Raw genomic sequence first — 13631 nt, 5'->3', positions numbered from 1 at the left:
TAAATTAAGTATTGTTCTTTCGTAGATACATAAATCCTATATAATATTGTAAACCCTTCACTACTCATCTAAATACAATTTTCCTGTATTAAATTCTATTATTGTCGATACTCTATTTTTAAATAGCGATGTACGGTAGATAACAAATTATTTTAGTCAATTTACGCAGACCTGCTTCTAACAGCATTTCTGTTTTAATGGGATTGTTATCTTAAACAGGTGTCACAAACAAATACGCCAGTTATAGATGAAAACAATTTTCATCTTTCGCTCAAAATCAATGCCACACATTGTATACTATAAAATACTAAAATACTAATATATATATATATATATATATATATATATATATATATATATATATATATATATATATATACCCGGTATTTAGGCGTTCCACGCCCTTCCGGTAGGGATCTATGGAGGAGTATCACCTAGCCGCAAGCCCTTATCTCTTGCCGTACTGCTCCACCATAGGCCGATCAGATACCAGCATATTCTAGACTAAGCCGCAGATTCATTTTAGAATTTTAAACTACTGCGTTAGCCTTTTTGGTTTCTGTTCACCGAGCCGGGGATTTGAACTGACATCTCTCGCATTGAAGCGAAGGAGAAGCCAGCCGCCCAGCCCGCTTGGCTATCCGATCGACAAATACTATATTATTGTACTAATTATTGCAATAAAAATACTAACAGTAATTTATGGTATGACTCAAAATTGTTTCTGGGGTAATAGCAGATAAGTTCCCACAATACCTATAGCCGCAGTTAGAAATGTTGTGGAGAGGGACTGCAAATTAAAATGAAGATGAGCTGATTACGTGGCAAAGATGAAGGATGAAAGGTGAACACGCAAGTTAAACGAATGGAGAAGAAGAACAGATAAACGAAAAAGAGGAAGATCACCTACATGACTGTAAAAAATGACTAAAATTCGGATTCATACTGAACAACATCGTGCACTCGAATCTAGGACAATTGTCCGAAAACAGTTTCCCGAAATATAAATCCCTGAAAGCAATTCCCCGAATGTACAATTCCCAGAAATACGAACGGACCGAATGGACAATTGCCCGAATAGACAATTGGCAGAAAAACAATTGCTCGAAAAGAGAATTGACCGAAAAATATATTTAAATAGTTCAAGCTCAATAGCTCTAGCTCAAATTATAATATATTTGATCTTTATTTTATATGTATTTCTTATATACTAATACGATAAATTATGTGCTATTCCCCGCAAGAATTGAGGGCAATAATCCCTTGCTAATTGCATTTTAATGTTTTCTGTAACAAAGTGATTAAACTGCTAACGAGCTTTCTAAATATTCTATTATTTGTTTCCTGTTGTTTTTGATAATATCTTAAAATAAATTCTATTTTACCTGATTACCTGAAGTTGGGAAATCCCACTCTTAAATTCTTTACAAGTACACCCCATTAACAGGGATTAAAATCTGTGCCATTAGTATTACTACTAACCAAAACAACTAAATTTCATATAAATACTTGAACGAAAGTTTTCTATTGCGTTATTGTCACAACTCTGAGCTAGGGCCACGACGCAAAATGGCTTTGGAGTGTGACTTAGTAACAAGGGTAAGAGCAAATTATTGATCGGCGGTTATCTTTTCCAGAAAGATAAAAAAAAGCAAAACATATAGGAAATATATATATATATATATATATATATATATATATAAAGCAATAACTATTTAAATATATTTTTCGGTCAATTCTCTTTTCGGGCAATTGTTTATCTGCCAATTGTCCATTCGGGGAATTGCTTTCGAGGAATTGTCTTTCGGGAAACTGTTTTCGGACAATTGTCCGGGACCCCGTGCACTCTGGATACAAACAGAGGAAGCATGTGAAGATGATGATGAAGTTCCTGGATGAAGTAGGAGAGAAGACCAAAGAAGACTTTGTCAAGGTATCTAAATTAAAAATATTATTTCTTCTATAAAAACCAGTCCATTATACTGATTAAACACATTGTTTAATGTGCTAAATAAGACATTTTAAGAGACCGGATCATTTTAAAATGTTTCCAGTTATGGTTAAAATTTACTGTATTACTAAGATTTGCACAAGACGTTCATATCAAATGGAGTACATTGTTTTTCATTGATTAATTCTTGGTTAAGTTAATTGCTTTTAATAATAGTATCTTTATTCCTCAAACAAGAGCCCAGATAACACTGCAAAGGAAGATCTTAAGAGAAAGATAACGAATGTCAACTCAGAAATACTTTTAACATAGAATCCTTCGAAATAAAACAAGCTATGGCATAACTAAGAACAATAAGGCTCCGGGCCCCGATGGAATACTTGTAGAAATGTTGAAGGAGGGGAGTAAAATTATTCTCGAAGAATTGAAATTTTTTTTTCACGAATGTCCTCATAGAGGAGAAGTCCCAGATGATTTGAATGAAAATTTGACAATACTTCTCTTCAAAAAAAGGAGACAGGGGAGATCTGAAGAACTATAGGCCAATCTCCCTGCTGTCCCAAATGTACAAACTGTTTATGAGAGCAATAACTAACAGGTTAACGTCAAAGCTCGATAGATATTAACCGGTAGATCAGGCAATATTCCGAAAGGGTTACAGTAAAGCGGATCACCTTCTTACAGTCAGAACGCTAATAGAGAAACCCAATGAATATCACTTGAACTTATACATTGGCTTCGTTGATTATGAAAAGTCATTCGACTCCATAGAACTTTGGGCAATAGAGAGAGCTATGAACAACTGCAGGATAGACTCCCGATACAGAATACTTATACATAATATTTACAAGAAAGCTACAATGAAAATACAAATAGATACGAACACCAAAGCTACACCAATCAACAGAGGAGTTCGCCAGGGAGATGTTATCTCACCAAAGCTATTCACACTTGGACTGGAAGACGTGTTCAAAGATATTAACTGAGCAGATAAAGGAATAAATGTTAATGGAAGAAAACCTAAACAGTAAAACCTTTTAAAACATATTTTTTATATACATTTAACTTTAAAAAAGTACTTACACAATAACCAATTTACATTTACCAATTACAATTATTGAAAAAAAAATTTTTTTCTTGCAGTTATAGTGAGTCACTCTGTCACTTTAAGAATATTCAAATCAACGTGAAATATATTGCGTAAGAGTAAACACCACAATAATTAATACAACATTAATGGGCCGTTTTTATAATTAATTGGTATTATTTTTTTTTATTAACATTAAAATATTTACATAAATTCCTCGAAAAAATTAGTCATGTAGTTTTTCCAGACCACTTTTTCTTAGTATCTTATAGAAAAAAGAATTATTTGACGACGATTGACTTACTTTGTACTCAAAATATGTTACTACAACCCCCATAGAAGATGGAATCATGCAATCTCAGCCTCAAGATATTGAGCTTGTACTGTAATATGTCATCGTATGCCATAGTCTGTGGACTAGTACGCATTTCGATGCGCATCGCCCCGCCTTGAATTTTCCCATTGGCTCTTGACCTGGAAATCCCTATTTATCGCTCGAACAGCGCATATAAATATTGGCGATTTTCAGGTCAGCCAGAGCAGTCCCTCACGGGCTCTCCGAGAGCTTAGTGCTCTCGGGGCTCTGCTTTCTGCATTTATTTTCTATACTCTGGGGCTGAGAATTGTTTCAACTTAACTTGGTGTTTTATTTCGACGAAGAAATTGTCATGTAAGAAATATCTTGCCTTTTTCAAGGCAAGACACTGAAGATAAATATTTTCCAAGTCCATAACCCGAAAATGGACTTAAGTAGAGGAGCTCTCGACAGTATATTCGAAGCCCTCTACAGAGCACCCGGGGGTATCAGAAGATGGTTAGACCCTTATTTGTTCCCCCGAGGCGACATGGCGCCCGACAACGTGGTTAAAATCCGAACCCACGACCCAGTTCGAATTCACAGAAGGCAACACACCATTGACTTCAACATAGGTTGAAGTCAAGAGAAGAATGGGGAGAACCACGTAGTGTTAGAAAGCAATACTCTAACACTCCGACATCGAGGCCTTCTGCAGACCTGACGCCTTCGACGTGCAGACACCTTTGACGAGCCAGGCTTATTCGAAGTTAGAAGCCCCAGATGCCGATGGAAGTCCCGGAGTAGACCCAGTCATCGCCCCCAGAAATCATACCTTTCTCCAAAAATAACCCATTAATAATAGTGTGTACATATTCAAATACATAGGAAACAAGACTTTAAAGTCTTGTAAGTATTGGGTTTTTACAATAATCATTAATGACAAAAAGAGAAATCAAAAAATCACTGTGCCTTCTAAAACTTGCAAAGCAAACAGCTTGATAAATTACTCGGCAGAGGAATCTAAAAATTGCATTCCACATGCCGTTCATCATGGTCAAAATTCGTAGTGAATTCAGTTTCTGGTACTCCAAACGGAGTAAAGTAATAAAAGACAATGACGGTATTAGATTTTTGTTTCAATACAGGGCAGCGACAAGCCGCTTATACGTATTTCGACCTCTTTCGGTCTCTTCAGAGCGGTATAGCCACTGCTCTGAATCAAAACAAAAATCTTTCCCGTCCTAGACAATAGTTATCAAAATAACTATATGATAAGTAATTTATCAAGCTGTTTGCTTTGCAAGTTTTAAAATTCACAGTGGTAAAAATTTGAAGTCGGTTTCGCCAGGTAGAAATCGTTTGATTTCTCTTTTTGTTTTTAGATGGCGTAGTTACGTCCGTATATAGTTATTTTGATAACTATTGTCTACAGTGGCGTACCCAGGAGGGGTTTTGGGAGTTAACCCCCCCCCTCCCAGGACCCTATTCCGACACTGTTACTCACACATTTTAAGGACTCAAAATGGAGCTAACATCATAAACAAAAATTCGGTGACCAACCAAAACCCCCAGAGGCAAATTCTAGGTGCGCTACTGATTGTCTAGGACGGGAAAGAGTTTTGTTGTGATTCAGAGCAGTGGCTATACCGCTCTGAAGAGACCTAAAGAGGTCGAAATACGTATAAGCGGCTTGTCGCTGCCCTGTATCGAAACAAAAATCTAATACCGTCATTATGAATCATTAATGACTTTAAAAGCGGCCATCAACACGACACAACTTACCTGTTTTACTTCCACTATGAGGTATAGTATTATTCACCTTCACCTGAACTGTAGCTGCGTATAGCAATTCATAAATTAGAATAGAAAATGCAAGAACCAAACAGATTTTTATGTAAAAGCGGATCAGCGTATAGTAAAATAATATGAATACTTACTTTCTCGTTCGCTAGCTTCTTCATGTCTCCCTAACGGTCGAGATAACGATTTCCTCTTCGATGGAGAATGTTTCAAAGCTGTAACAAATAATTAAACATATGTAAGTAAAATATAAATCAATGCTTATATTTTACTATAAAATCTTCAATGTCGATAAACCATTTAAAATTTTTAGATGAAAAGTTTCAGTTTCTATAATTGAACCATATATTATTAAAATTAATCAAGATAACTATACAACGAAAACGATTGTTAGGTAATAGTTACTAATATTAGCATTTGCTAAGACAAAATAGCGATCGTTATGTCATGACTTTGTACAATATAAAAGAATCCGGTTGAACCTTGTCGCAGAAGAAATAAGACGAAATTTTCCACTTGTTAATGATTTGATAAATAATGTCAAAGATTTATAATGAAGTCGCGATGACGAGTTAAAATTCACAATGAACGTCTGGGTAATATTCCATTACTCCCTTTACTTAATTCTATATATCATGAGATACTGTATTACGAAAAGGGGTACTTGGTTAGACGCAGCATTTTTTATACGGAGTATATTCAAAGAGTAAAAGGTTTTATGACACTACTAACTAAAAGAAGAAGAATGGAGAAGAAGACACAACGATGAACTCCAGACAGTATATGGAGATGAAAACATAGCTACTAAGATCCACGTACGTAAGGGCCACGTACTAAGATCGAGTGACGAATGACTCCTGAACGCCACATTCTGGGAAAGGCCCGATGGCAGAAGGTCAGTTGGTCGCCGAAGAAAGAGATGGAAGGACGCAGTAGGCAGTGATCTACGCAAAATGGGAATACAGCAATGGGAAGATATTTGGACCAACCCAATGCAGCGATAGTTCGTGGAGAATTAAAATGAACCACGAGCTGGATGAACTAATGCAGAGCGCAGATATTGTCAGATTTGTAAAATCACAAAGACTAAACTGGCTTGGTCACCTAGAAAGAATGCCAGATAATCGAGCTGTAAAAGTAGTCCAGAGATGGAAGCCCCAAGGAAACAGAACAAGAGGAAGGCCCCGTAAAAGATGGATAGACGACGTAGAGAGGGATCTTAAAACCATGAACATCAGGCAGTGGCGAAGGAAAGTATCCGACAGGGCAGAATGGAAGAACATTGTTAAGCAGGCCAAGACTCACAAAGGGTTGTAGCGCCATTAGAAGAAGAAGAAGAAGAAGAAGATATTCAAAGAGTAAAAGGTTTTATGACACTACTAACTAAAAGAAGAAGAATGGAGAAGAAGACACAATGATGAACTCCAGACAGTATATGGAGATGAAAACATAGCTACTAAGATCCACGTACGTAAGGGCCACGTACTAAGATCTAGTGACGAAAGACTCCTGAACGCCACATTTTGGGAAAGGCCCGATGGCAGAAGGTAAGTTGGTCGCGCAAGAAAGAGATGGAAGGACGCAGCAGCCAGTGATCTACGCAAAATGGGAATACAGCAATGGGAAATAGCTGCTCAGGACCGACAACAATGGAGGTAAATAGTAAACGCGGCCAAGACTCACATAGAGTTGTAGAGCCAAATGATGATGATGATGAACTAAAAGATTCCACTTCAGCAACTCTGGACGAATGAAAACACCTTGTTCAATTACCTAATTTACCTCAAAATGTGGCATACATAAGTTTAAATTTTTAATTTCAGGACATAAAAAAAAGTAAAACAAATTTTGTTTTTCAAGTGAGTCAGTCGATTTCATTAACAATCTCAACGATTTTTTCGTAAGGTTAAAGAAAACGTTGGCATATGCAGGAAATATATATTTTTAACTTAAATATTGTTTTTAAAATTGAATAAAGAAATTTTATTATTTATTAATGATTTTTTTATAGATTTTAATAAAATTTAAAAAGTTTACATGTTGTATAATTGACTCCCTCTTAGCGTAAATGGACTCTTCCAACTTTTTACTGTGATGCGAACGACGAAGCGCTATTTCGTTTCGTGACGCTACTTCCGTGACGCTCGCTTCAGCATTTTACTATAGAGAAAAAGTAATACAACGCCAGTATACAAGCTTCGTTTTACACAATAAACCGGTACACAATAAAAATAAGACAATCGGCTGCTTGAAAAAAAGTTATTAATTAGCACTTTTATTTCCAGTTGGATGTTCGGTGGCTGGAGTCCATACACTCAGTAGCATATTTTCATTCAATTTATTTTTTTGTGATTTAACGAGATTATTTAAATATTCACTGTAACATTTGTTTTAACTGTTTAATTTACATATATATGTTCCGAAAGATTTCCGCGGTAAGTACAATTAAAGATATAGCTAAGATTAATACTATGACAAGTCAAGAGGCTTCCGGGTTGAACCGTGTATATTATGCCTGTGCCGAGCTTTCGACATAATCTCTGATGTCTTCTTCAGGGCTTCCGAGGTCTCAGTCTCCCGAACCCCCAGACACTACTACACTTATCACTAATCAATGCATTACTGCTACTGGGAACAGTGGACGGTGACCGTCGATGGTGACGTTGGCGGAGATTTGAGCGGGATTGGTGAGGGAATTGGGGCGAACATTTCTGACGGCAGATTTTTGATTATAAAAGCAGATGGGGGCTATGGTTCTGGAGTTTTCAAAATCAATTTTGTAACCTGTATGAAGATGGTGTTGACCTAGAGCTGAAATTGAATTGGAATTGCCAACAGAAATTGAATGTTCATAAATTCTATTTTGGATTCTACGATTTGATTGGCCTATATAAGATCGGGGGCAGTCTGTACAAGAAATTTTATAAACTCCGTGTTGTTCATGTGGAATTGTGGAATGTTGTCTTTGATTGATCGGACAAGAGATGAAAGTTGTGTAAATATTGTCTTTATTCCTCTTGATTTAAGAATTTTGTCGATTTTGTCAGTGACACCTTCGATGTAAGGAAAAAATAAAGAATTGATTAGTAGTGATCAGTGTAGTAGTCTGGGGGCTCGGGCGACTGAGAGCTCGAAAGCCCTGAAGAAGACATCAGAGAGGATGTCGAAAGCTCGGCGCAGTGATAATCTAGACTGTTTAACCTTGAAGCCTGTTGATAACGCCTTTATCAACAGCTCAAAGAATATCACGCTTTCTTTGACTCAAAATGTATAGTAAAGAGATGGTTTATAATAGACACTCTAATGAGGAGACAGTTAGAACTTGTCTCTGTTAACCTTTTTTGAGTAATTAATAATTATTACTTTTAAAATTTTAACATTAAACACACGTGCAAACATTTAGGTTTTTCAGAAAAAATACATTGTAATTATTGTCAGGAATGCTGTAAAAACACTACATGCATAACGAATAATAAAGCATGCATTCAAAATATGCACAGAGAAAATTAAAAGAGTGCAAGAAATATATTACAACAAATTATGGACTGACATTGTGGATTACATGGTTAAAACTTGCGACTTGCCACTTCGCGGAATGAGTAAATCACGTGTCAGTCCAAACGTTTCGCCATGGTCATGCCGAACTTGGCGGTCTTTGCAATTAAATTTTTTTGGACATAGCGGGTTTTGCGGCTTAAGCGTATTTTCTCCTTTAAATTGCTCCGATTTAAAGTGGAATTTGCACCTAAATTAGGCTTGAACTTATGTATATACACATAAAGAACAAATTCCCGTATCGAACGCAAATTTCACAAAAATGTGACTTGGCGGGTTTTACATTTATACCTCTTAAAGCTCTCTGTAGCTTAGATGTGTTTAAGACAGATATGTCGTAGTAGCATGTTCTATCAGTCTTTATATTTAAATTGGTTTAAAATGTATCATGAGTCATACATAGATGTATACGAATTCAAAAATATACATGTATGCATAAGCTTACGACCATTCGCAGATTAACAAAGGTAAAATTGTTTTAATGCTTATTTAACCGGTTAAAAATTGTTGTAATATTAGAACATCATGGTTACTAAGATACAAATTTGCCTCTAGTTTATATATAAACGAATGTTAAAAATAATTGAAATATAAAATGAAAAAAGTGCATATATACTATTTTTTTTTATAGAATTCTGAAGAAAAGAATAGAAGGAAATGTAAATAAGATTAAGATCGTAAGAAAAGTACGTGCATTTTTTTTTAATGATTGAAGTTAATCATTATTTTTAATTCCTAAATACATTTTAATTCTTTCTACTTATGCTGCTAAATGTGATGAGTTGACGAAATTTAATTATTTTATTTCAGTTCTGTCTACAGCTACTGCATTTCCTAATCCTTCCTATTCTTCTTCTTATTCCTCTTTTTCAGTGCCCTATCCGGACCATCAATGCGATCATGACTTGTTGACCGCTCTTCGAAACAATTCAGCGGAGGTCATTCCAAACCATTGTCGAAGGTTTTTCAACCACGAAATATGACATATTTCGTGATACATACTTTGCCCTTCACGTGGTGTCGAAGAATTCGATATCGTTCTTCGTTGCACACTACTTGGCCAAAGTACTCAAGCTTACGTTGTTTCACTAACTTAAGCAATTCTTTTTCTTTTCTCATGCGCTATAGGACTTGGTGACATGGTTCACAGAGGATATCTTTAATATCCTCCTATATATCCACACCTTAAAGACTTCGATCTTTGTTTCCAGTAGCTTGTGTCAGTGTCCAGGCGTCGACTCCGTATAGTAGCACCGGATGAACGTAGCACCTCATTATCCGCAAGTTGGTCTCTAAACTCAGGTCAGTACAATACATCATAAGGATCTCATCTTAGTAACTAAGGACTGTGCAATTTCGATTATGGACATAAATTCTTCAGCATGCATTATGAGTTATGGGTAGTTCTGTGGTAGCTGATTCTCGATATCTTCATTCGCTGCCGTTAGAGCCCAGGGATCTGCTTTTACACGACTGATAACCAAGAAATTGATTTTCCTAATGTTGAGATCTACGCCATACTTTATGTTTGCAGTTCTCATGCGGTCCGGTAGGGTCTGGAGATCATTTTTGTCTACAGATAACCATAACAACATTACGGTTATCAGATAACCGAATCATCAATATGGTTGCTAGTAACGCAGAATCGTCGGCGTAGAGGAGATTGTTGATATATTCTCCGTTAGTTTGAGTTCACATCTCTAGTTTCGTGTGGGCTTCGGTGAAAATTTCTTCAGAGTATATATTGAAAAGAGTCGACAAGATTATACAGCCCTGCCTTACTGCTCGCATGGTTTTCACCTGGTAGGTCAACTTTTCTTCGACCGTGACAAGTAGTAGTTTAGTTTTGAAATTCAATTTTTATAATGGCCTTCAGTGTCATAGTCATTTGCTTCAGTGTATTGGTTTTTGGTATACGCTGCAACCGTTTTTCGTTTGATTGTCTTCTACTAAAACATCTAAAAATGCAATATGTTTGTAGTTCTCTATATCAACGGTAAACTGGATCTGAGAGTTTAAGAAATTTATCAAATTTTGGAAATTTTTAACATCAATTTCCTCCTGGCTCCAGACCACCCAGCCAACAAAATGCCATATCTGATAGTTGTGTGGCTTGTTAGAAGTTCTTTAATACCGATTCGGACCAACCGACAAATCCCAACGGGTACAAGATTGCTATAAATAGTGAGCGACAAGAAATTATTATGCTCGCTGCTGTATCGCCTTTGGTAATGTTTGCTGCAGTTGCACAAGAAAGGTCAAAACAAATATTTCCAGACCATGGTCTACAAACTTCAAAGTGTTAAATATTGTTTTAGCATCATTTAAATCATTCTTCCTCAGACAACCTTCTTGGATTACTTTTTTACTTCCTACCTCACAAAAGCATTTGGAACGTGCTTCTAATTTGTTGTTATCGTTGGGTAGTTGTTTCTTCGTGTGAGTTTGTTTTTGCAACTAAAAAGTTCTGTATTTCTGTTTACAGCTTCTATCTGACAAAAAATTTTGATTCTGAAAGACTTGGTCTTTCAGAGATATTTCTGTAATGCGTTTAATAAAGGGGGCCGTCTTACGGATGTATCATCATCATAAGTGGCTGGACAATCCGTTGTGGATCTTGGTGTGCTCACAAAGAAGTCGCCACTCCTGTCGATTCCTGGAAACTTCCCTCCATCTTCATAACCTTGATACCTTCTTCCACATCATCAATCCATCTCCTTCTTGGTCGACTTCTACTTCTTGTGTCCTCTGGTTTAGAAAATGTTAATCTCTTCGTGTATTCGTGATCTGAAATTCTAGCAATGTGTCTAGCCCCTCAAGTCTCTGCACTTTAACGAATTTCACAATATCTGGATCGGTGTATAACTGATATAGTTCAAAGTTTTATCTTCGATGCCATAGCCCATTTTCATTTACGGTCCCAAAAATCTGTCTAAGAATTTATCTCTCAAAAATACCAAGAAGTCTTTCATCGTTTTGATATAAGGTCCACGTTTCAGCTCTATATATCAAAACCGGTTTTATTAAGGTCTTGTATATATTGAGCTTTACTACACGTTTTATATTTTTTTAATTGTTTCTGGAGACCGTGAACAATGCTTTTTTTATTTCGTCTATTGTCGTGTTTGTTGCGTTTACTAGCGATCCAAGATATGTGAATTCTTTGACTTACTCAAAGGTATGGTTGTTAATTTGAATTCTTTGTTGGATATTTCGAGGGTTTTTAGCAACCAACATATATTTGGTTTTTTCCTCGTTTACCGTTTAGGTCCTAATTCACTTGCACTAAGTCACTGCACCATGTCTCTCATACTATATCGTCAGCGAATGCGAGAATTTGCGTCGATCTATTAAAAAAGTTCTATTCATTCTAATATTTAATGGTTTGGTTGCCTTTTCTAAGACAATATTAAAGAGGAAACACGCCAGCGCGCCCCCCTGTCTTAGACCATTATTAATGTCAAAGAACGTAGAGTTTTCCCCTTCAATTCTAACGCATGAGCTCACGTTTTGCATTGTAAGTTAGGTTAACTTAACTAACTTAGGTGGGATCCCAAAGTCTCTCATAGTGACTTTTGATGTGTAGTTGACTTTCCAGCAGTAAACCCGCATTGATATTGACCAACAATATCCTTTGTAAAATCAAACAATACATTGCCGACGATTTTATACGCAGATGCTAACAGAGTAATGCCTCTATAGTTCTTATACTCCAGTTGATCACCCTTTTTATGCAACGGACATATTATTCCCTTTATCCACTCTTCTGGTACCAATTCATTCTGCCATATAAGTACTATTAGTTTATGGATTGCTGCAAAAAGTTGATCACCACATTTTTTATACATTTCCGAACAGATTTAATTGATTCCTGGGGCTTTATTGTCTTTGAGTTTTAGGATGGCATTTGACATTTCTTCTCTTGCTGGGTCTTCGTTTACAGATGTATATCTGATTATAATTTTGGTAGAGAAAGAATGTTCTTTAGATTAGTGATCATGTTTCCCTTTCCTACATGTGTTAACTTGTATGTGATACTTAGTATATAATATGTTTTTCTGTATAATAATCACGTTAGGTGTACTTCTTATATGCGTATTTAGTACCTATAATGAATGCATCAGTTCTTTCAAGACTCCTATAACCAGAACAGGTTCTAGTAATAAATTTACGTGACATCTGCTCTCATAGCCTCAGAATTGAATAATACTATTAATACTAGAAGAAATTTGCTATCAAAAATATATTCCCAGTATTGGTTTGAAATGAAGTTGTGAGACCTTGGCAATTACATAATGTTTGTTGCCAATCAAAGAGATTCTTAATTTCTTGGTATAAGTTTACACATGCAATAAAAAGTTTGAAATAGAATCGCATGAGACCTACTGTTTTATGAAGTACTTACTCTTCGTCACTAGTTTAATTAAAGGAATCTGTCTTCAAACATGCTGAGTATATTTCATTAATAAATAGCAGCTAAAACTCTAGGCCGAAACAATAAAATAGCAAAATAAAAATCAGCTAGCAATGAAACTGGCACTAAAGTAGGAATGGTTAAAATTTACCTATATAGCTGGTAACCAGGTTACGAAACTTGCGGTGATTGCCTTTAATTTCAGGTAAGTCCACTATATGAAGCGATGAAACATACGTAGGTACATGTAGTATCGACATAAAATGATAATTTAGATGTTCTTTAACCAATTTGTATAATATGATTAAATTTTATAGTGTAAAATCTCGAATTGAATACGTATTTGCCATAAAAAGATTACAGTCTACTTTTGTGTTAATAAATGTCACATTTGTGGCATTTATATAAGAATATTTAACCTATAAAATAAACCATGTACATACTCCATTTTATGAAAAATATAACAATATTTAATGTTAACTACTATGTTTATTGTGAATAAACCAGAATTTTAATTATAGTTTAT

The 13631-nt window shown here is 35.7% G+C and overlaps 1 protein-coding gene across 9 annotated transcripts in view; it reads right to left on the bottom strand.

Annotated features, from left to right (window-relative positions):
• The window catches only part of PIP5K59B (Phosphatidylinositol 4-phosphate 5-kinase 59B), a 188674-nt gene that overhangs the window by 35514 nt on the left and 139529 nt on the right, over window positions 1-13631 (bottom strand). For 7 of the 9 annotated variants that reach the window (XM_072533039.1, XM_072533033.1, XM_072533034.1 and 4 more), the window contains exons 11-12: window positions 5274-5351; window positions 5119-5172 (exon numbers count right to left, since the gene is read on the bottom strand). In XM_072533039.1, coding sequence (XP_072389140.1) covers window positions 5119-5172; window positions 5274-5351 — 132 coding nt within the window. The remainder of the gene's footprint in view (window positions 1-5118; window positions 5173-5273; window positions 5352-13631) is intronic. The other 2 variants (XM_072533036.1, XM_072533042.1) reach the window with 1 other exon arrangement.

Source organism: Diabrotica undecimpunctata, chromosome 5 (assembly GCF_040954645.1).
Source record: "Diabrotica undecimpunctata isolate CICGRU chromosome 5, icDiaUnde3, whole genome shotgun sequence".
Taxonomy (NCBI): Eukaryota; Metazoa; Arthropoda; class Insecta; order Coleoptera; family Chrysomelidae; genus Diabrotica; species Diabrotica undecimpunctata.
Note: the sequence above shows the minus strand (reverse complement) of the source record. Positions and strands in the feature narration are given on the sequence as shown.